This window comes from Cebus imitator, unplaced genomic scaffold (genome assembly GCF_001604975.1).
Source record: "Cebus imitator isolate Cc_AM_T3 unplaced genomic scaffold, Cebus_imitator-1.0 Scaffold10, whole genome shotgun sequence".
NCBI classification, from domain to species: Eukaryota; Metazoa; Chordata; class Mammalia; order Primates; family Cebidae; genus Cebus; species Cebus imitator.
Window position 1 is genome coordinate 3,522,795 of NW_016107325.1, and position 21,309 is coordinate 3,544,103.

At 46.7% G+C, this 21,309-nt stretch overlaps 1 protein-coding gene across 11 annotated transcripts in view; it reads left to right on the forward strand.

The window, feature by feature from the left end:
• The window catches only part of TANC1 (tetratricopeptide repeat, ankyrin repeat and coiled-coil containing 1), a 262,375-nt gene that overhangs the window by 234,841 nt on the left and 6,225 nt on the right, over nucleotides 1-21,309 (forward strand). For 8 of the 11 annotated variants that reach the window (XM_037745373.1, XM_037745386.1, XM_037745380.1 and 5 more), the window contains 6 exons: nucleotides 4,180-4,251; nucleotides 12,336-12,469; nucleotides 14,022-14,145; nucleotides 14,477-14,652; nucleotides 19,206-19,338; nucleotides 20,640-20,731. In XM_037745373.1, the coding sequence (XP_037601301.1) occupies nucleotides 4,180-4,251; nucleotides 12,336-12,469; nucleotides 14,022-14,145; nucleotides 14,477-14,652; nucleotides 19,206-19,338; nucleotides 20,640-20,731 (731 nt within the window). The remainder of the gene's footprint in view (nucleotides 1-4,179; nucleotides 4,252-12,335; nucleotides 12,470-14,021; nucleotides 14,146-14,476; nucleotides 14,653-19,205; nucleotides 19,339-20,639; nucleotides 20,732-21,309) is intronic. The other 3 variants (XM_017547471.2, XM_017547502.2, XM_017547511.2) reach the window with 1 other exon arrangement.

Genomic DNA, 21,309 nt, shown 5'->3' on the forward strand with positions numbered 1-21,309 from the left:
TGCCATGTGGGTGGATGGGCCAGCCTCACCCCTCTCCACTCCATTGGCTCACTCTGCAGTTTCCTTCGTAGGACTTATCATCGGTACATCTTATTTCATAGGCTTATTCTGTGTGGCTTCTTTGATAGGAGGCTGCTTCTCCCAAGTTTTTTGAGACAGGGTCTCACTCTGTCACCCATGTTGGAGTGCAGTGGCACAATCCTGGCTCACTGTAGCCTCGGCCTCTCCAGGCTCAGGGGATCCTCCCACCTTTTCCTCCCAAGTAGCTGGGACTATAGGCATTAGCCACCGCATCTGGCTAATCTTTGTATTTTTTGTAGAGATATAAAAAATGGGGGTCTGCCATGTTGCCCAGGCTGGTCTCAAACTCCTGGGCTCAAGCGGTCCTCCTGACTCAGCCTCCCAAAGTGCTGAGATTACAGGCATGAGCCACCACATCCAGCCAGTCATAGGCTTTATGAGGGCAGAAATTTCCCTGTCTCTTGTGCTCACTTTCGTGTATGGCAACTGTCCGTTCTAGTGCTGCCCAATAGAACTTTCTGTAGTGTTGGAAGTGGTGTCTGTTTTGTCCAGCGTGGTAGCTGCTAGCCACATGTGGCTATTGAGTACTTGAAATGTGACGTGTGCAACTGAGGAACAACACTTTAAAATCTTACCTTAATTTATCTAAATTACACGCGATGGGTAGCCACCAAATTGGTCAGCGCAGGTATAGCCCAGTGCTTGTTACATAGGTATTGACCAAGTGGAGAAGTGGATTTAAAGGAAACAAGGCCATATCATTTTGAGGGAGGGAGATGCTCACTTGGAGAATAATTTGGGAGAAATACCTGTGGTTGGAGGGGGAGGAGTAAGGGACCTGTTCACTCATAATGACCCAGTGTCCTAATTTCTTGGTGTTCTAGTGCAGACGATGCTCTGCTGGACTCCAGGATGGCTCAGATCCTCTTGCCATGTCTTCGGTGCGGCACCTGTGCTGAGGGCACTGTGGGCTGCTGGATTGGATCTTTGGGAACACAGCTATTAGCAGCCAAACTTGGTGTGGGCACAGCCCCATCTGTGCTCTCTTCAGCCTGGGTGTGCTGTGCCCTCATGCTGGGCTCTGACAGCCGTCCCGCCCTGCCGTAGTTACCCCTCGGAGGTCCTTCATGCATATAAGACTCCAGTGGCTCCCCAAGGCTGCTTTTCCCTAATTTCTGGAAGGGGATGCCCTATCAGAGTTAGTTAAAAGTCTGACTGAAATACTTTATGTGAAGTGTTACTTTATGTTAACTCTGTACTGTTTTAATTGTTGAATACTTTCCAGAAGAGTTAAGTCAGGTAAATACTTTTTATTTCCAAAGCTACTGTTTGCCCCTGCTCCTAAGATGGGGAGATCTTCTCCTCTGTGAATTGAATGGACTGCTTAGCTGCATCGCTGGCCTCCCTTTGTGTAGCCCATGGCAGCAGTTCCGCTCAGCATGTGTGCTCACTTTAGTTCACTGTTTGCTAATTCTGGATGGAATTTTGGACAGAACCTGGCTCCCTCTGGATCTTGAGTCTCAGGCAGTGCCCTGCGGCTGGGGTGGGTGTTTCCAGGCCCCTTGGGGGCATGGTTTTCGCACCTGTTTCCAAATTGGGCTGTGAAGCTGGGTCCTGTTGTATTTGAAACTTTGTTGATTTAAGTTTCCATGGGACTGCTTTCCTTTCCCCTTTTGTGGTTACTTTGGCCTCTGTTACATGGGCCCTCAGGGCATGGATGGTGGGCTTCCTGCCTCCAAGGCCGCCCCAGAACACAGGGAGCTAGAGGCCTTATTACTTTTGGTGTAAAAACTACCCATTCTTCATTTGAATTTACCTTAGGTGTTTTGGAGAGAAGAGGGGCTATTTGGTAAGAATTTAAAACAAATGTCAGAACTACTGGGTTGAGCATTGCAGTCACATATACAGTCATGCCCCACATAATGATATTTCTGTCAGCTATGGACTGCATGTGGGAAGCTGTTCCTATACAGTACTGTGTCTTTACCTTTTCTATGTTGCTGTGTTTAGTCACACAGGTTCCACCATGTTACGGCTGCCTACAGTATCCAGTACAGTAACAGGGGATACAGGTTAGCAGTTTAGGAGCAAGAGGCTGTCCCATGTAACCTAGACGTGTGTAGGCTACACCATCGAGGTTCTTGTAAGTCCCCATGTTACACATAGGGTGGTTAGCACAATGATAGAATCACCTAATGATGCATTTCTCAGGGTGCATCCCTGTCATTGATGATGCGTGGCCTTTCTCAGGAAGTATCCTCATTTGGTGAGGCATGCAGATCTCAGGACAGAATTTCAGGTGAGAAATTGGAAGGAAAGAGTTTTCCCACGTCTTGTTGGGGCATGTGGAGGATATGCGTTACATGGAACACACATGGAGTATCCTGTAGAGAAAACTGTGACTTGCTGGAAGATACTGGATTTTTCAGAGGTCCTGAGCATCTCACCACTAATGGTTTTGGAAAATCTTTATCAAGGCATTCCTTTCTCTGCAAGCGTTTGTTCTAAGAAGGTTCAGTAAGGTGAGTGGGCATGGAAATCCAGGCTGCTGTCAGCTGAAACTGTCCACACCATAACAGCATGTTGGGGAGTAAGCCAGTACCCTCCAGGGTGCGTGGGAGGGACAGCCTAGGATCCTGAAAAGAGCGAGATGGGGTGGGGGGTGACCCTGTGCCCTGTTAGGGGAGGGACAAAGTGGGGTTACCAACATGGAAGGGGTAACCCAGGGCTCTGGATCGGAGGAGGATGGGCACAAAGGGGGGTCCCCCAAACAGTGGAGGCAGATGGGGGATCAAAACTGAGAGGGCTGGGTTTGTCCACACCCTGGCCTTCTGGTTTTGCCCCTGATGTGGGTGGGTTCCAGAGACCACTCCTCTCTGCAGAGAGCAAGAGGGGTTAGGTCAGCGTGTCCCCACCCTGTAAGGCAGGCTTAGTGGCCAGAAGTGAGCAGGTAGAAAACCCAGGAATTGGCCCCTTGACTACCTTCATCAAGCTGTTCTTGCTGTACAGAGTCCATTTTTCTAGTGAGTGATTCCTGAATATTTAATGAAAAACAAAACACTTCTGCCTTCAACAGAAAAAACATATTTATTCATATTTTGGGAAAGACTGTACTCCCACAGAAAAATCATCCTTGTTTCTTTCAAATTCTTGAAATGATACTTGGATTATTTCTGTGTTCTTGAGGCCAGATGTGAGATTGTGTCAAATGCTTTTGTGGAAATGCCCCCTTTTACACTGAGGCCTCATGTGGTGCTGGCACATAACCAAGTCCTCAGCACGAATTTAGCCTTTACCGAGAGGAGAGAGAACGTTAGCCTGCTTTAGTTCATTTGGTATGTAACCCAGCCTTCCAAACGTGAACATTCTCAGCACACTGTAGAAATGACAGCTGTCCAAAGGTGTCCTCTTCTCATGGATTCTTAGAAGAACAGTCTGTATGAAAGATGGCTTATGTTGTTTATGTTTTAGGAAATTAGTTTTAAATTTAGGTTACATTAGTTATAGCTCACACATTATTCCTCAAAGGATTTGAAGAGGCTTATGTGAAAGGATGCCAATAAGAACTTTAAAACACTGAGTCAGGAATAGGACATGAGGAACTGCACAAGCATTCGTGCCATGACATACTAAATTGAGCTACTCCTGTGGCCGTGGAATGCCATGTGGCCAGAATTAGAGGGGAACACAATCCTTGTAGACTATTTTTATTGCCCATGGGAGAAATCGCAGCAGTTCCTTAGGAAAAGAAAAGTACTTGCTGGTACTTTTGTTCTGAACAACACTCATAGAAAGCTGATGCCCTGTTTTTAAAGGCGACCTCCTGGAGGCAGCAGTGTAGGAGCTAAGAACTCAGGCTTAGCCACACTCCTACTAGCTGTGGGACCTTAAGCAAATTGTTTGATTTCTCTGGGGCTTTTCTCATCTGTAACAGATAACTAAAGAGTAGTGCTTCCTCATAGAGGTTGATTGTGTTCAACGAACTTATGAATATGAGGGGCCAAGAGCATCGTGTAGGAAGCCTTGACAATGGCATGGCATGTTATTTAAGGCTGATAGCATCTTCCTATTTTGATCAAGAGCATGACTTCAGGTCCATTCAGTTGCTGGGGTTAAATTTCTGACTCTGATGCTTATTCCCTTTGTGATTTGGGGCAGATGATGTAACCCCTGCGACTCAGTTACCTCAACTCAGTGACATGGACATCTTAATGACATCTGGTTCAAAAGGTTCGTAAGATTAAATGAGAATCCACCCAGGGTATTTTGCACAGTTCTCAGCCGTTGATACGTGTTCATTAAATGCTATGTATTCTCAGGGTTGTGATAAGTTAATATTATAATATGTTAATGTATGCTATACGTTTGTCAGTTGAGTATTTAAATGGATATATAAGTGATCAAATCTTCAATTACTTTGCAATTACTTTGGAAGATGGAATCATAATTGAGGGGTGGAAAAGAATTTTGGTCACACATGTGAAGTCGTGTTCACAGGTGCAGTTACACATTTTATTTTTTAAAAGAACTTGGCAATTTGAGGTTCCTGTTTAATCTTTAATCCACACACTGACTGACAGTGTTTTTACGGTAGAATTTGTAACATGGTCAGGAGTGTTCTGGTTCCCCAGACTTGGGTTCTGCCCTGTATTCACCTCCCATAGGTAGCTCAGTGGAAATGGGGTCATGTCTGTCGGCAGAGGGGGCCGGTTTCTCCATGATGCTTGGTTGCCACCTGTTGCCTTATAACACGGAATCCCCGTGCTTGGCCCCAGCCAGGCTTTCTCTGCAGGCCCCATCATGGCGGTTGGGAGATAGCCCTCCTAGAAGAGTTTTGCCAAATGGGAAACAGTAAGGAACGTGTTGGAAATCGCAACTTACTAAATTCGTGCATGGGATAGTTCTGAGAGATGAGTCCTTAGGCAAATTTGATCATTGTGCGAGCATCCTTGAGTGTACTTACACAAGCCAGGATGGCACAGCCTGTTGCTCCCAGGCTCCAAGCCTGTACAGCATACTGCTATACTGAATACTGTAGGCAGCTATAATGCAGAGGTAAGTACTTGTGTATCTGAACATGTCTCAACACAGAGAAGGCAGAAAAATATCGTATTACCATCTTGTGAGACCAGTGTGCTGTTGTATACACAGTCTGTCGCTGACTGAAACATCGTCACACAGCGCATGACTGTACCTGGGCAGAGCTGACTTCCCGTTTGTGAGGTCACTGAGCAGCAGGGCCCTGGCCTGCAGAAGTTTCATTTGAGGCTGACAGTGTTGGTGGCTTGTCCCAGACCCCAGGATCAGGGGCGTTTGTCTCCCAGTGCAAGTACAGTTTTCTGGAAGAGCATCTTGATTACGTTTCATTTTATCCTTTACATTGTTGAGGATTAGGTTAGATAACTACCTGGTCTTTGTAGCAGTGAAGAATTTATAGCTCTTGGAAAGTATGTTCTTCTGTCTAATGGAAGCCCTCCCCTCCCTTAGAGACAAGAGGAAATGCCTAACAAAGAACAAAGCAAGGCTATGAAATTTGGCTTCTATTAGCTTAATTCTATTTCTAAAAGGTAGGGGGAGGCACAATGCCTGGCTTTTTGGGAAGGGATTGCTGCTTTCAGCCAGAGGACTTGGGGGCCAGCTTCCCCAAAGCCCTCCTTGTGACAATCAAGCTCCCAGTGGCAGCAAAGCAAGCCTGCCTCCATGTAGCCACTTAGAGTCAGTTACAAAGGCGGGTGGGGAGTAATTCCTAGAGTTAAAAAATCATAAAATCCCTCATTACATTTTATCATTGAGATAAAGTAGCTGAGAAATGTGCAGTGTTTCAGGCACACTCTTTCCTAGTGGTCTCTGCCTTTACAATTGAGCAGGGTGTGGCCATCGGGCCTGCAGCTGAGGGTCAGGCATCACTGCCTTCATCGCTTCTCACGGTTCTCACGTTGGCTACAATTAGATGACATTTATGAGAACCCTGCTGCTTTCAATTAATGATGACACTTTCATTTTTTTCATTTTCCACTCATTTTTATAAAATATGGGAGAGGCTGGGATAAGAAGTAAATTGCATACATGAACACAAGTATGCAAGCAGAGCCCAGCCACCCTCCCCTGCTCGCAGCACCCTCTCAGCCAGCATGAAGTGGGTTCCACAGTTGTAAGCTGTTCTCCGGAGGCACTCAGCTCCAGCTTGGAGAATGGTTTTCATACATCCGTGGGTAATGTATGAAAAGGTCATAGTCTGCCCAGCAGGGAGCTGCCTCTGTGTGCACTGACCCTGCCGCCCTTCTCTCCAAGCCCCCAGGTTGGGTCCAAAAGCAAATGTAGGTGGGAATGTGGACCCATTGTTGTGAACTGAAAGCCAAGCCATCCTGAGCCTGGGTAGCACACCCCGTGAATTTGAGTGACAGATCTGTTATAAAATTTTGTGAATGGCCCTGTTTGTGGAATGACTGTGTCCCTGGCAAGTTGACAGTCAAGTTTTTTGCAAATCAAATCTTTTCCTGGAGAATTTTAATATGTGAAAGATTCCTGCAAACCATCCATTTTATGGTGCTCTATCTCACTGCTATTTCCAATACATTCAGATTGTTGTCAGTCAGGTTGTTCTTAAGATGAACGTCTGCCATTTACAAACCTACGTGCATTCTCAAGACAGGACAGTGTTGCTGAGGTGAAATTATTCAGATCATCAGAGAATGTGTACTTTCATGGGAATCTAATTTACAAACGCCATCTTGTTAAGGATTTTGCAACTAGAAGAAATTGTGTCCAATTTGAGTCCTAAAAAGTGCCATCTGTTTGTGTTGATTTTAGAGCTCCCATTTCATACTAAGTCTTTTTTCCTCCTTCATCTTTGTATTTTATTGCCAGAAGGCAAGGTACTGCCCATTGCAAGGCATCCTCTTCTCCTGCCCTCTCCCCTGCTCTCTTCTCCTTCTGGTCAGGCAGATTGCATTAACCCTCACTGGAGCCTGCCCGGCAGCACTGGAGGTCTGTCTGCCTTTGCAGCAGAATAGCTAGAATTCCTGAGCATAGTTTAGCCGTGGTTCTGTTTGCTTAAGTGTGTGGCTGGCTATTATTCAGGCTCTCCTGTTTCCGTATATGGCATCTGTAAGTCCCAGTGGCTGCTGAAACTTGAGATAATCCTAAACCTCAGGAGTTTGCAGTGATGGCCCCAGAATATTCAATCTGCATAGAAAAAGGAAAACACAGATCTAGTCGTCTGTCTGCATCCTTTGTAAACAAGAGCCTCGTCAGGAATTTGTGTGTAGAAGGTGATCGTTTTTAAGCCTGAGCAAAGTCTACCTGTGCTTACAGGTCTTTAGTTGCGTCAAGAGGAAGTTACCAAATGCATAGCAAGGGTCGTGAAGGAAAGGAGGAGGACAGGGTCCAATCCAGCTGCCATGCCCGGGGTGGCGTGCTTGCCCCTTGTCAGTTGCTTCTACTCGTGGCTTCCCTGACGCCTCTGTGAAACCCAAGTCCCTATTTTTAGTGCTGGACTGCCATTTCAGATGTGCTGCTGTTGCAAAAATTCAGTAGCAGCTGCAAAAGAAATCCTGATTTAAAGGCCCTGCTTATAATGGAGATGAAATGTGTTTACTAAATAAAAGAACACAATGCTGTGGTGGATCAGCTGCTTCAGATCTCATCAAGTGCAAGAGTCGTATGTCTATTCCTTTGCATGGAGTCCTGCATTTACCTGGGCCCTGCCTCTGCCTGGAGCCCATGTGTCTTTGTTTTGATTCGTTCCTTCTGGTCAGTTACAACTGGGGAGAGGAGGAAGAGGAGTTGTTCCTTGCCTGGAGGAAAATTGCCTAGCAGCAGCAGATCTAGGTAGTGGCTTAATACCCACACCTTCTAGCACAAGAATCACACGTTTTCAGGGTCATGATCAGATCAATCCAGATAATGTATATGTAGGGGAGGAAGAAATCACTTTATCCCTACCCTAAACAGTTCTTGGAACAGACTGCAGCAATGAAAGACAGATGAACACAAGGAAAACAAACAAGTTGAATAGCAGGTATATCTCTAGTATTCATGGAAGATACCCAGAGAAATGAGTCAGTGTCCAAGAGGTGGCTTAGATTTTAGGCTTAAAGCCATCAGCCCCTGAAACAAAGATAAATGGTGTGGGGAAGACCAGTTATGGGGAGGTACCCAAGAAAAGCAGTTACCAAGGGTAAGGTTTGTGAGCCAGATTCTCCACTGATAGAAGTCTCTAGTGATGTACTTGTCCTTCTCTTCTTGGTATAGAAAGGAAGACACCCTTCCAAGTGGAGATTTTCCTTTATAGACAGAAATTTGTCTTACAAGAGAATAATTTCTGCTCTGTTCTTGGAATATCTCCTGTGTCTGCAGTCTCTCAAAATAATCAGCTCAAGATCTTTATGCAAAAAGGCATATTTGGGGTGGTGTATTCTGGTGTCTTAAAATAGAAAAGTACCCGAGCCTTATGTTAGTAGGAATCATTAGCGTTATCATGATAGGAAGAGACTACAGCTGGGATTCCCGAGACAGCAGGGACCAGACCTGGTTTGTGTAGATTCTCAGAGTACAGATGGGATTACCTTGGACCCTGGTTTCCAAACTTTTTACGTATGAAACACCCCCCCACCCACCTCTGTCTCGGTGTGTTGGTATGTAAAACTGAGATAAATACCATTAACAGAATGGTATTAACAGAATGGTATTTATCTCAGTTACATACCGATGTGTTGTAACCGAGTATGCGAAATCACCACTGAGACAAAGACTAGGCTAAATTACAGGGTCTTTATTGCTGGCGGCCACGGAGGACTCGCATCTCTCTAACTCATGGCCCTGAAAGGAGGATGTCAAGACCTTTTATGCCCGTAAACCACCTCCTGGGCGGGGGTGGGGGTGAGGGGCTTTGGACATTCTGAGTGCCAGGGGACTTTGGACATTCCGATTGTTACTGAAGTGGTTCACAGAAGTCAAGATAGCGTTAGTTTACACATTGTCTGGGTAGGGTGGAAATTACAGACCATAGTTACTTAATACAAGTCTTAAAATAGCACAGGGGCCAAAATGGTGTTGGTTTGGACTGCTTGCCTGTCACATTTGGGTTACAGAGAGCAGTTTCAATGGAAAGCCAAGGTATGGTCGAGGTATGCAGTTTATGGGGCATTTACCATGTCACAGCACACTGAGATTAAGTTTAAATGTCTCCTCAGTAAGGGCAATGGGCCTGTTTGCATAACACAGATATGAATGGTACCTGCAGTCCAGATCAGCTGTAGTATCCCTGCCCTTTGATGTTTTGTTCTGTTGCGCTGTCTTGAGAGAATCCACTTTCATCCAGATCAGTGATGCAGATGGCAATTGTTGTTAAGAACAGCTCTTCCTGTAGCTGAGAAATTATCTGACTAGAAAGATGACAGGAAAAACACTATTATCAAGACTGCCCAGTGATAAGTTACTTTGGGCACCCACGGTAACACGCTGGGCCCCAAGGTATTAGAATTTAGTAATAGCGGCCAGGCACGGTGGCACACACCTATAATCCCAGGATTTTGGGAGGCTGAGGTGGGTGGATCACCTGAGGTCAGGAGTTCCAGACCAGCCTGGCCAACATAGTGAAACCCTGTCTTGAATAAAAATATAAAAATTAGGCCGGGCTTGGTGGCTCACTCCTATAATCCCAGCACTTTGGGAGGCCGAGGCAGGTGGTTCACCTGAGGTCAGGAGTTCGAGACCAGCCTGGCCAACGTGGTGAAAGCCTGTCTCTACCAAAAATACAAAAATTAGCTGGGCATGGTCACACGTGCTTATAATTCCAGCTACTCGGAAGGCTAAGGCAGGAGAATTGCTTGAACCTGGGAGGCAGAAGTTGCAGTGAGCCAAGATCATGCCACTGCACTCCAGCCTGGGTGATAGAGCAAAATTTAGTCTCCAAAATGTGTGTGTGTGTGTGTCTGTCTATAAATAAAATTAGCTGGGCATGGTGGCTCGTGCCTGTAATCCCAGCTACTCAGGAGGCTGAGGCAGGAGAATCGCTTGAACCCGGGAGGTGGACATTGCAGTGAACTGAGATTGCACCACTACATTCCAGCCCGGGCGACAGAGTGAGATCCTGTTTCAAAAAAAAAAAAAAAAGTCAGTAACAGCAAATGTGGTGGTGGCGGAGGGTATTGAGTTTATTACAAAATTTTAAATAAGATAAATTTTAAAAGTGAAATTAGAACTAAGTATTTGTGGAAGTTTGGCCTCTTCATTACTCTGGTCAGGCTCAACTCCTTAGCTTTCTGCATGGGGAAACTGAGGCTCGCAGACCTTGAGGATTTGCCAAGGTCACATGTAGCAACTAGTACAAGAACATGTCTTCAGTTGTGTTGTCCTGTGTTACCTTCTGGACCTTGGGACTCCAGAGCTGAGCAGTCCCTCACCTTCTGAGACCTGGGCTTAGATGTTCAGCAGGCAAGCCAGGTCCTGCCCTTGCTAATCGGAAGCCCACAGGTGACCCTCTCCAGAGATGACTGTTGCAGCACTCTGCTTTTGAACTATGCATGAACAAAGTCTTCCATATGTTTTCTTTGGGGTTTGGTTTCTTTGAATCCTTGTTAAGTTTGTGAGACAGACTTAGTCACGTTTAGCTGCGTGGTGTTTATTTGTTAGATGTGTAGTGTTCTGCTGATCGACTGTGCCACTTTCTCGAAGCCTGCTGCTGCTGCTGCTGCTGCTGCTGATGATGATGATTATGGTTGTTTGGGTTACTTGCAGCCTGGGGTGCTGTGAGCATTTTTGCACATGTTTCTGGTGTACCCTGAGAGTGCCTGCAGGGTGCATCTCTGCAGGTGGGTTGCTGGGTGTGGGGATACACCTGTCTTCAACTTACTCGTCGCGTCAGCCGCCGTGCGCCCTTCCACTAGCAGGGTGTGAACTTTCCTGTTGTTCCGCATCAATTTCTTGTTACTAACGAGGCTAGGCGCTTTGCATAGGCTCCCTGGCGTGTGGACCACACCTTTTGAAGGCCTGTTCCTGTGTTGCCCATTTTCAGTCTGAAAGGTCTGTCTGCCTGACTTGTAAGAACACTACCCTATTCTGGAACCTGGAAATGTATAGTTCGAGGCTGTATTTAGAAACAGAGTCGTCCCAGGCACGTACTGGGAATAGAGCCAGGGTGCCACACTCTCCCTCCCTCCAGAGGAGCAGCCATCCTTGCCACTCAGCCCCTTCCTGGCCTCTGGTCCCGCTGAAGAGCTGATCTTCCTGACCTGGGGTTGTTTCTGCCACTTCCTCCGTCCTCCTCTCTAGACAGTAATTCCCATGATGAGCAGAAGCAAGTCTTCGAACTACATCCCCTGTTTATCACCCCCAAATTAAGAATCTGACAGTGGGAGGCCCAGGCTGATGGGAGGGTGTTGTGAGTACCCTGCCTTGTTGTCCTCTCTCCCTGCTTGCCATTTTCTTTCATCCTTAGCTGATTTCCCACAGCACCGCCACGACAATGGGCCAGCGTGTTCACTCAGGCCCTCTACAGTGGGATCTGCTTTTTTTCTTTCTTGACTTCCTTACTTACTTATTAATTAATTCATTCATTCATTCATTCACACACCCCTGCTGGCAGGAATTCTTTCTTGTCTTTCTTAACCCTGAATCTTGACGTATTAGAGATTCTTTAATAAGGGTGGAATGACGTGCACTCTAGACGGCCTCAGTGATTATTCTTCTTGAATGAAATTTTGTGATTGTAGGGTAAGAGGCCATACTGGACAATAACACCAACCTTTGTTTGTGTTGCACTGTATTCTGGTTATCTTTTCTTGTGAAAAACAAAAACAAAACTTAACTACTTCTGAATCTACAGTTTGGTCTGGGCATTGTGGGGATGGCTCATTTCTGCTCACATGGCTTTAGCAGGGCAGCTTGACCTAGGTAAAGCATGACCTAGGTAAAGGGGATCCCCTTCCAGGGTAGCACATGCATGTGGCTTGACGGCTGGTGCTGGCTATCTGCTGGGAGCCCATCTGGAACTGGCAGCCTTGCCCAGGCCTCAGTTCTTCTCAGTGGGGGTCTTGCCACAGGACTGCTTAGGCTTCCTCTCAACATGGCATCTGGGCTCCAAGAAAGAGTGCTCAAGGAAGTGCAAGAAGCCTATCTCTTAGGACTTGGGCCTTGACACTTGCAAACAATTGGTTCTGCTGTGTTCTGTTGGTCAAAGCTGTCACAGAGCCCTTGCAGGTTCCGTGGGGGAGGACACATAGACCCCCACCTCCTACTGGGAGAGAGAACTGTCAAAGAATTTCTGGCCATCTGTGCTCCACCACACACTAACAGATGTGACTTTCCTTTAGCCCTGACTGCTGCCGCAGGAAGAGGGAAGCTGGAGATCTGTGAGCTGCTGCTGGGGCATGGAGCTGCTGTGTCACGGACAAACAGGAGAGGAGTCCCACCTTTGTTTTGTGCAGCACGTCAGGGGCATTGGCAGGTACCCAGGGGACCCCTGAATGCTTCAGAAGCTATGAGTGGGGATGGAATTTAATACTGCCCAGCTCCCATGAGACCACATGCAGCTTCCCTGAGCCTGTCTGTTCCCCATCCTTGGCTTCTGCCGTGCCATCGGGACTGCTTGATAGAGGCACACATTTGACAGGATAACACCGTCAGCCACACAGGCTGGGGAGCAAGGCTGCTCGAAGCTGAGCTATCCAGGTCAGAGACATAGCCACTGGAGGAAGTGGAGTGGGTAGACTCACCATGATAACAGGAGGCTTGCACTAACATATGTGTTGTTGCTGCTGTTGTTTTGTGATGCATTTGTCCAACATACTTGGAAGAAGAGCAGTTCTGTTGTGCTCTTTGGAAAAGGAAATGTTTCCCTGTGGTCCTGCACTGATCCAGGCTGGTTTGTTTTCCGTTGTTGTGGTTCATTCGAGGGGGCAGGGAATCCTTGTTTCTTCATTTCATAAACAATGACCGCATACCTGCCCCACGCCTAGCACCAGGTTACACATACACTACGAACACAAAGGATATTATGAATATTACAAAGAAGAAATTTCTAGACCAAAGTTTTGCTCATGGAATTGTGTCTCTGCCCATGCCTGCTACCTCCCTTGGTAGGAGCTATGAGTACTTCCTGCCAGGATTCTTCTCTCCATTCCATTCCTAAGAGCTTGGTTTGTACCGTCTGTTCCCTGTCACCCTCACTGCTTCAGCCTGATGCTCTGGCTAATACTCTCCTTGCCCCACTGTTTCCTAAGCCACGGGGAAGTTTGGAAAGCATTCCTTAGCAGATAAAGAGCAAGAATGCAGTGGGAATGTGTCACCTCCTGTTGCTGTGGCAATGTAACAAGTGATGCACTAGGGAAAACTTGCGCTAAGCTATGGGTGAAGCAGTTCCCACTGGGATGGGGTTTATGGGAGACCCCTGTCTGGTTTTCTAGTTTTTCTTTCCCCAGCCTTATGACCATGCACAGTTGAAAGGCATATTTCTAAGGCTGAAAATCTCCTGCAGGGAGCTTTGCTAAAAGTTGCTTTCCCCGAAAGGCATTCCGTCCACCAATGCTGCATCCTAGGAAAGTGTGGCTTGGGTACGTGGTGGGCGAGCTTCTTTCTGTGCCCTCCTCCTGCCCAGCACTCCACTGTAGGTACTTAGTTGTCTTCAGTGCTTGTGGGGGACCCCATGACCACTGCTCAGCCCCCTGAGTTATGCTTCATTCTCCCACCTCCCTGTGGCTGTCTTGTCCTTGTGGGTTGTGCTTGGCATCCCTCCTCCCCCAGATTACCACTTCTGTCTGGTATGTGTATGTTTAGCAGAAACAGCAATGAATTGGGCCTGATAAAAGCATATATTTTGGAAAAGATTCTGTTCAAAGGAATACAGAGGAAAGCTTTTCCAGCCCCCATGGTTCACACAACTTAGGGATTTTTAAAGGGAAGTCATTTGACTATTTTTAAAGGTCAAGAAACCTGTCTGGGTATAGCAGGTGTGATTGAAAAGGCAGCAGAAGGATGGTAATTCTGAGTGTCCCTTCCAGATTGTTAGACTGCTGTTGGAACGCGGCTGTGACGTGAACCTAAGTGACAAGCAAGGCCGGACGCCCCTCATGGTGGCTGCTTGTGAAGGGCACTTGAACACCGTGGAATTCCTTCTTTCAAAAGGTAGCAACGTGATGCGCTCAAAGGTTTCTTTTGGACGGACACAGAGAAGTTTAGCAGAACCATTCAGTGCTTTCTGATTCAAATTCTTAATTTTCTGTTATGGAAATTTTCTCACACACACACAGAAGAAAGAATAGCTAACACAGCCACATGCCCAGTATTCCCCTGCAGCAGCAGTGACCATTCTGCCAGCCCATCCGGCTGGTGTCACCCTTCACAGGGCTTCACTGACACTTGGTTCTGGCCAGGTATTCTGCAGTTGTGAAACAGTTTGCTTTCTGGCTTTGTCATCTCATAAGGTTCATGTTCTATGAATGCGCTTTCCTTTCAGGTGCTGTCCTTTCTTCTCTAGACAAAGAGGGTCTGTCAGCATTAAGCTGGGCTTGTTTGAAAGGTCACAGGGCAGTGGTCCAGTATCTGGTTGAAGAAGGAGCTGCGATAGACCAGACAGACAAGAATGGCCGCACACCCCTGGACCTGGCCGCCTTCTATGGTGATGCTGAGACAGTGAGTACCAGCAGGTGTCCCTCCCTCCACCTGCATTGGAAAGAAACCCCAGCAACTGAACAGCTCTAGGGTCTGCATGAGGTTGTGTCTCCGTGTCGTGTGTGTGTGTGTGTGTGTGTGTGTGTGTGTGTGTGTGTGTGTGTGTGTGTTTTGTCAGGGATTTTTCATTTTTCACTAATTCTGTGACATGCAGTCTATTTGAGGACTTAAGATTTTAGTCAAATCGTAAAAGTTTAAAAATAGCTGCTTACAAACAGCACATACAACAGACACATAAGTGAATGTGTACACATGTGCATATGAGGCTTTCTCAGTCATCCATATAAATAAAACTTTTGCATAGATCATTTAGAAACTACTTTTTTATATGGTAAGTGACTAATCAAATGACTACCTGTTTTTTTTCTATATTGTTTTGTTTTTAATCTATTATTATTTTTCTGAGATTAAGTCTTGCTGTCTTGCCCAGACTGGAGTGCTGTGGTGCGATCTCAGCTCACTGCAACCTCTGCCTCCGAGGTTCAAGCAATTCTCCTGCCTCAGCTTCCCAAGTAGCTGGGATTATAGGCATTTGCATCACCACGCCCAGGTAATTTTTGTATTTTTATTAGAGACGGGGTTTCACTATGTTGGTCAGGCTGGTCTCGAACTCCTGACCTCGTGATCCTCCTGCCTTGGCCTCCCAAAGTACTGGGATTACAGGCATGAGCCATTGCACCTGGCCTATTATTAATTTTTGAGGCAGAGTCTTACTCTGTCACCCAGGCTGGAGTGCAGTGGCGTGATCACTATGGTTTTGTTTTCCTCATCTCAAGAGATCCTCCCTCCTCAACCTCCTGAATAGCTGGGATTATAGGTATGTACCACCACACCTGGCTAATTTTTTATAGAGACAGGGTTTCGCCATGTTGCCCAGGCTGGTCTCGAACTGCTGGGCTCAAGTGATCTTCCCACCTTGCCTTCTAGAAGTGTTAGGATTACAGGCATGAGCCACCATGCCCAGCCAAAGTTTTATTTTTAATTGGCAAATGATTGTGTATATTTATGGGGCACAATGTGATGTTTTGATACAAGTATACATTGTGGAATGATCAAATCAGGCTGATTAACGTATGCATCCCTCAAATATTATTTCTTTTCGGTGACAGCATTTAAGATCCCTTTTAGCTATTTTGAAATAAGCAATACGTTATTGGCCAGGCATGGTGGCCCACACCTGTAATCCCAGCACTTTGGGATGCCAAAGCAGGCGGGTCACTTGAGGTCAGGAGTTCAGGACCAGCCTGACCAGCATGGTGAAACTCTGTCTCTACTAAAAATACAAAAATTAGCCGGGCATGGTGACGGGCGCCTATAATCCCAACTACTCGGGAGGCTGAGGCACATGAATTGCTTGAACTTAGGAGGTTGAGGTTGCAGTGAGCCAAGATCGTACTACCAGACTCCAGCCTGGGCAACAGAATGAGACCCGGTCTCAAAAAAAAAAAAAAAAAAGGTATTGTTAACTCTAGTCACAGTGCTGTACAGTAGATCACCGGAACTTATTCCTCCTGTCTGAGTCTTCATACCCTTTGACCAATGCCTCCCTGTTCCCCATGTCTGTCTCCCGGCCTCTGGTAATCACCTTTCTACTCTCTGCTTCTGTGAGTTCAACTTGTTTAGGTTCCACATGTAAATGAGATCATGCTGTCTTTCTGAGCCTGGCTTATTTCACTTAGCATAATGTCCTTCAGGTTGATCCACATCGCAGCAAATGACAGGATTTCCTTCTTTTAAAGCCTGAATAGTATTTCATGATGTACATATACTGGTTGTTTTTAAAGTGATACAGCGTTGCCTAAAAATATGGAAAGCTTTGGGCACTATCTTTATCTCTTTGCCAAATGCTGGTGTCTAATCAAGGTCTGAGAGAATAAAACCTTGATAAACAGAACTGTGAAATGTCCCTCAGGACAGAAACTGTGACTTTGTCAGGCTTCACGCCCCAGGCATCCAGCAGGTGCCAGAGGAATAGTCAGCTTCCAATAGTTCAATACATGTAACGGGAGGACTAGCTGGAGAGACAGGTGCTTGCAGACCTGGCAGTGGAAGCTGTGGCCCTGCATGTGTGTGCTTGGGGCTTTTAGAAGGCAGTGCTGTCAGGGTTAAATGGTATCAACTTCCTGTACCTTGTAAACTCTACTTCATGTCAATTTACAAAAACATATTCAACTAAATCTCACATGTCTACACTTATTTTTCAGCTACCTTCCCAAACTCTGCAGTTTATCATAAGTAGAGAAGAGTGAAGGAACTTAGCATTCTAACATTATTTTTTTAATATCGTGGCAAAAATACATAGCATAAAATTTATCCTTAATCATTTCAAAGCATAGAGTTCAGTAGTTGAAGCATATTCACAACCAGTATGCAGACCTTTTCATCTTGCAAAGGTGAAACTGTATTTGTTACAACTCTCCACCTCCCCCAGCCCATCACAACCACCACTCTACTTTCTGTCTCTGAGCTTTTTACCCCTTTAGATATCTCATGTAAGTGGAATCATAGAGTTTTTGTCTTTTTGTGACCAGCTTATTTCACTTACCATAATGTCCTCCAGGTTCACCCATGTTGAAGCTTGTGTTAGAATAGCGTTTCCTTCCTTTTTAAGGATGAATAATGCTCCATTGTACATATATACCACGTGTTGTTTATCTAGTCATCTGTCAGTGGACACTTAGGTTGCTTCTATGCTTTTTGCTACTGTAAATAATGCTGCTGTGAATGTGGGTGTCCAAGTATTTCTTCAGGACTCTGCTTTCAGTTCTTTGGGGTATATATCCAGAAGCAGAATCTGTGGCTCACACAGTGATTGTGTTTTTAATTTTTTGATGAACTGCCCTATTGTTTTTCCACAGCTGCTGCACCATTTTACATTCACACCACAGTGCACAAGGGTTCCAGAATTTCTCCACATTGTCACCAATACTTGTTTGTTTGTTTGTTTGAAATGGAGCCTTGCTCTGTCACCCAGGCTGGAGTGCAGTGGCTGGATTTCAACTCACTGCAACCTCTGCCTCCTGGATTCAAGCAATTCTCCTGCTTCAGCCTCCTGAGTGACTAGAGGAAGACATGTGCCACCACCTCTGGCTTATTTTCGTTTTTAGTAGAGACAAGATTTCGCCATGTTGGACAGGCTGGTCGCAAACTCTTGAGCCCACCTTGGGCTCCCAAAGTGCTTGGATTACAGGCGTGAGCCACTGCACCCAGCCAATACTTGCTTTTTTAGTAGTAGCCATCGTAATGGGTGTGAGTTGAACATCTTCTCATATGCTTGTTGGCCACTCACCTATCATCTTTGTAGAAATCTATTCAAGTCCTTTGCCCATTCTAAAATGAGGTTATTTGGTTTTTGTAGTTGAGTTGTAGTTCTTTATATAGATAGTAACCCCTCTAGTTAGTGTCATTGAATAGTGGGGTGGATGATAGGAAGCATATCTTTTTTTTTTTTTTTTTTTTTTTTTTTTTTTGTGTGTGTGTGTGTGTGTGTGTGTGTGTGTGTGTGTGTGTGTGTGTGTGAGAGAGAGAGAGGTAAAGTTTATCTCTGCCGCCCAGGCTGGAGTGCAATGGCACAATCTCTGCTCACTGCAGCCTCTACCTCACAAGTTCAGGCAGCTTTCTGCCTCAGCCTCCCAAGTAGCTGGGATTACAGGCGCCTACCACCACGCCCGGCTAATTTTTTGTTGTTGTTGTTGTTGTATTTTTAGTAGAGATGGGGTTTCACCACCTTGGCCAGGCTGATCCTGAACTCCTGACCTCGTGATCCACCCGCCTTGGTCTCCCAAAGTGCTGAGATTACAGGTGTGAGCCACTATACCCAGCTGGAAGCATATCTTTTCAGATCCACATGAAAATCTAAAATGGCTACAGGCTTCTTTTCCAGTAAATGGAGAAATTAGAGTGGCCACAGTGGTTCTTCCTCTTGTTTCCTGTTTAGTTTAAGTGACAGCTATTTTATCACATCAAATTAGTCTTTGTACCGTGGTATCAAACTTGCCATTTTTACTTTCCCAATTTCCTTCAAATCTCTTTGATAATTATATACTTGGATCTGTCTGGTCCCAAGCCGCCCATCTTCACAGTCTGCCATGCCCAGGTTGTGTGGGTCTGAGTATTTCTAAAGTCACCACTGCTGTGGCCTGCTCACTTGTTGGAGCTCATTCTAGAAGTCTGCTGCTTAATTCCATTGGAGATGCAGAGGTGACTGTGTCCAGTCTCTGTGGCCTGGGAAGTGGTGTGAGAGACAGATCGAGCATGTGTGCACACATGCACCTGTGGCAGCGTGTGCCCTGCTTTTTTCATCACTGACAGCAAAATCTCTTCAGCAGGGAAGGGTCTAGCTGTGGATCGCAGCTCCTCTTCTCTGTTTCGTGTCCACTTCATTTCTGTTCTACGATCCTTACTAGGCAGAGGCATTTCAAATGAGAGTAAAGTTAAGACTGCCCATCCTAAATCCACGTGTGCCCCTGAACTCCTGCCCCCAGTTGCTGCTAAGGCCTCTGCTGTCCCTGCAGGTGCTGTACCTGGTGGAGAAGGGAGCCGTGATCGAGCATGTGGACCACAGTGGGATGCGGCCCTTGGACAGAGCCATTGGCTGCCGGAACACATCCGTGGTGGTGGCACTACTCAGAAAGGGAGCCAAATTAGGTCAGTGAGCACTGCCTCCATTGAGCAGGAGGAGGGGTTAGCTCCTGACTGTAGGAGCTTAGAGAGCATAGAGTGACCCTGCGCCCAGGTTAGGAAGTAAGATGTCAGATGTTTGCAGATCTCTCTCAGTCTCACCTCAGTCTCACTTAATCACCATCATCCACAGTGTGTAAGTAGCTCACAGTGTTTCTGTGGGGGTGGAAAGCAGAGGCTGGTGTTGAAGGACAGTCTGGAGTGGTGAGTGTCAATGGCCAGGAGCCACGTCTGAGAGCAGTTGGCTCAGCCCCTCACTGTGGGGTGGGGCCGGGCGGTGCTGCTGAAAGGTCCCCAGGTAACTGAGCAGCACCCCACGCTCAGCCACTGTTCTAGAGCTGCCAGTCAGCTACGTGGGGAAATGGCCGCCGCAGCAAGTTTCCGTGAAAAAGTAATACTTGAGGATCATGTCAGGGCCCCTGAGTAGGGAAAGCCCTTTCCACATGACTGGCTTTGACACAACACACTGTTCCAAATGTGGGAGGGTCACTGTTTTTGGTTAGATGTATGCGGCCCTTGGTCAGGAGCAGCTCTGGGCGGAGCACTGTGGTGAAAATGCTATTCACTAATACTGTCAAGCAGTGAATAGTGCCAGGAACTATCCAAGCAGTTTCACCCTCTGCCTTCGTCTCCACCACAGCCCTGAAATTCTCCGTGACAGTCCCATGATTTTACAGATGAGGAAACCAAGGCACAGAGCAGCTAAATGGCTTTCCCCAGGACTGCCACCTGGTACTCGCTGTGGGAACCTAGAAGGCTGACTTGGGGGCTGTGCTCTTTAGCACTCTTCCCATGGTGTCCCGAGAGCTCAGGCAGGGGTTAGAGAGGTTGTGGCCGAGCTGTAGGGTAGGAGAGAGAAGCCAAGACATCTTGGAGTAGAGTGTGGTGACGCACAGCGCAGGGACCTGGTGCTAAGCCCACATGCCTGCACGGTGACCACTGCGTGAACTGAGGAGATTATGCTGGGGCCTCTTTTGATCAATTTTTCCCATGTTCCACTTGGAAGGGAGGGATGGGTCTTCACTGCTCAGATGCCTGTTTCTCTCATTACTTTTTTCAGTAAAATAGCAAGGACAGATTTGAGCGCCCAGGTCAGTGGGAGAGGATTAGCGGCTGAGCCTCACTGGCATCCTGCCCCTCCCTCACGGCATTGTGGTCCTTGCAGCGGGCTTGTGCTGGTGCTCACCTCCAGCTGTGGGGCCACGGAGGAATTGGTATCCTTTCCCTGGGGCCTCTGAAGTGCCTCTGAATGCGTGTTTGTTTTGCAGGAAATGCTGCTTGGGCGATGGCCACTTCCAAACCTGATATCTTGATTATACTTTTACAGAAATTAATGGAGGAAGGAAATGTGATGTACAAAGTAAGTGGGGCCGCCCTTTTCTTTGCCTCAGAGCTCCCTCTTAATGGGGTATATAATGGCCATAGCTGTGCTACTGCACAGAATCCATGTACGAGAAGTACCAAGAGGTGGCTGGGTCCAGTGGCTCACGCCTGTAATCACAGCACTTTGGGAAGTCCAGGTGGGTGGATCACCTGAGGCCAGGAATTCCAGACCAACCTTGCCAATATGGCAAAACACCGTCTCTACCAAAAATACAACAATTACCAGGGCGCCTGTAATCCCAGCTACTCGGGAGGCTGAGACAGGAGAATTGCTTGAACCTAGGAGGTGGAGGTTGCAGTGAGCTGAGATGGCACCACTGCACTCTACTGCACTCTAGCCTCAGCAACAGAGCAAGACTCAGTCTCAAAAAAAAAAAGATGCCAAGAGGTGCTGACCTGGCCTCACGCCCTTGGTTGGCTTAATATCTTTCTGGCAGAATCTTAAAGGTAGAAAACACCTCTGTTTGTGTCTGAGAGCCATTATTTCTGAGCTAATCCTTGAGGTTGTAGTGGTGGCCTACTGCCTGAAGCCACGGCATGAAGCCAAGTCACCTT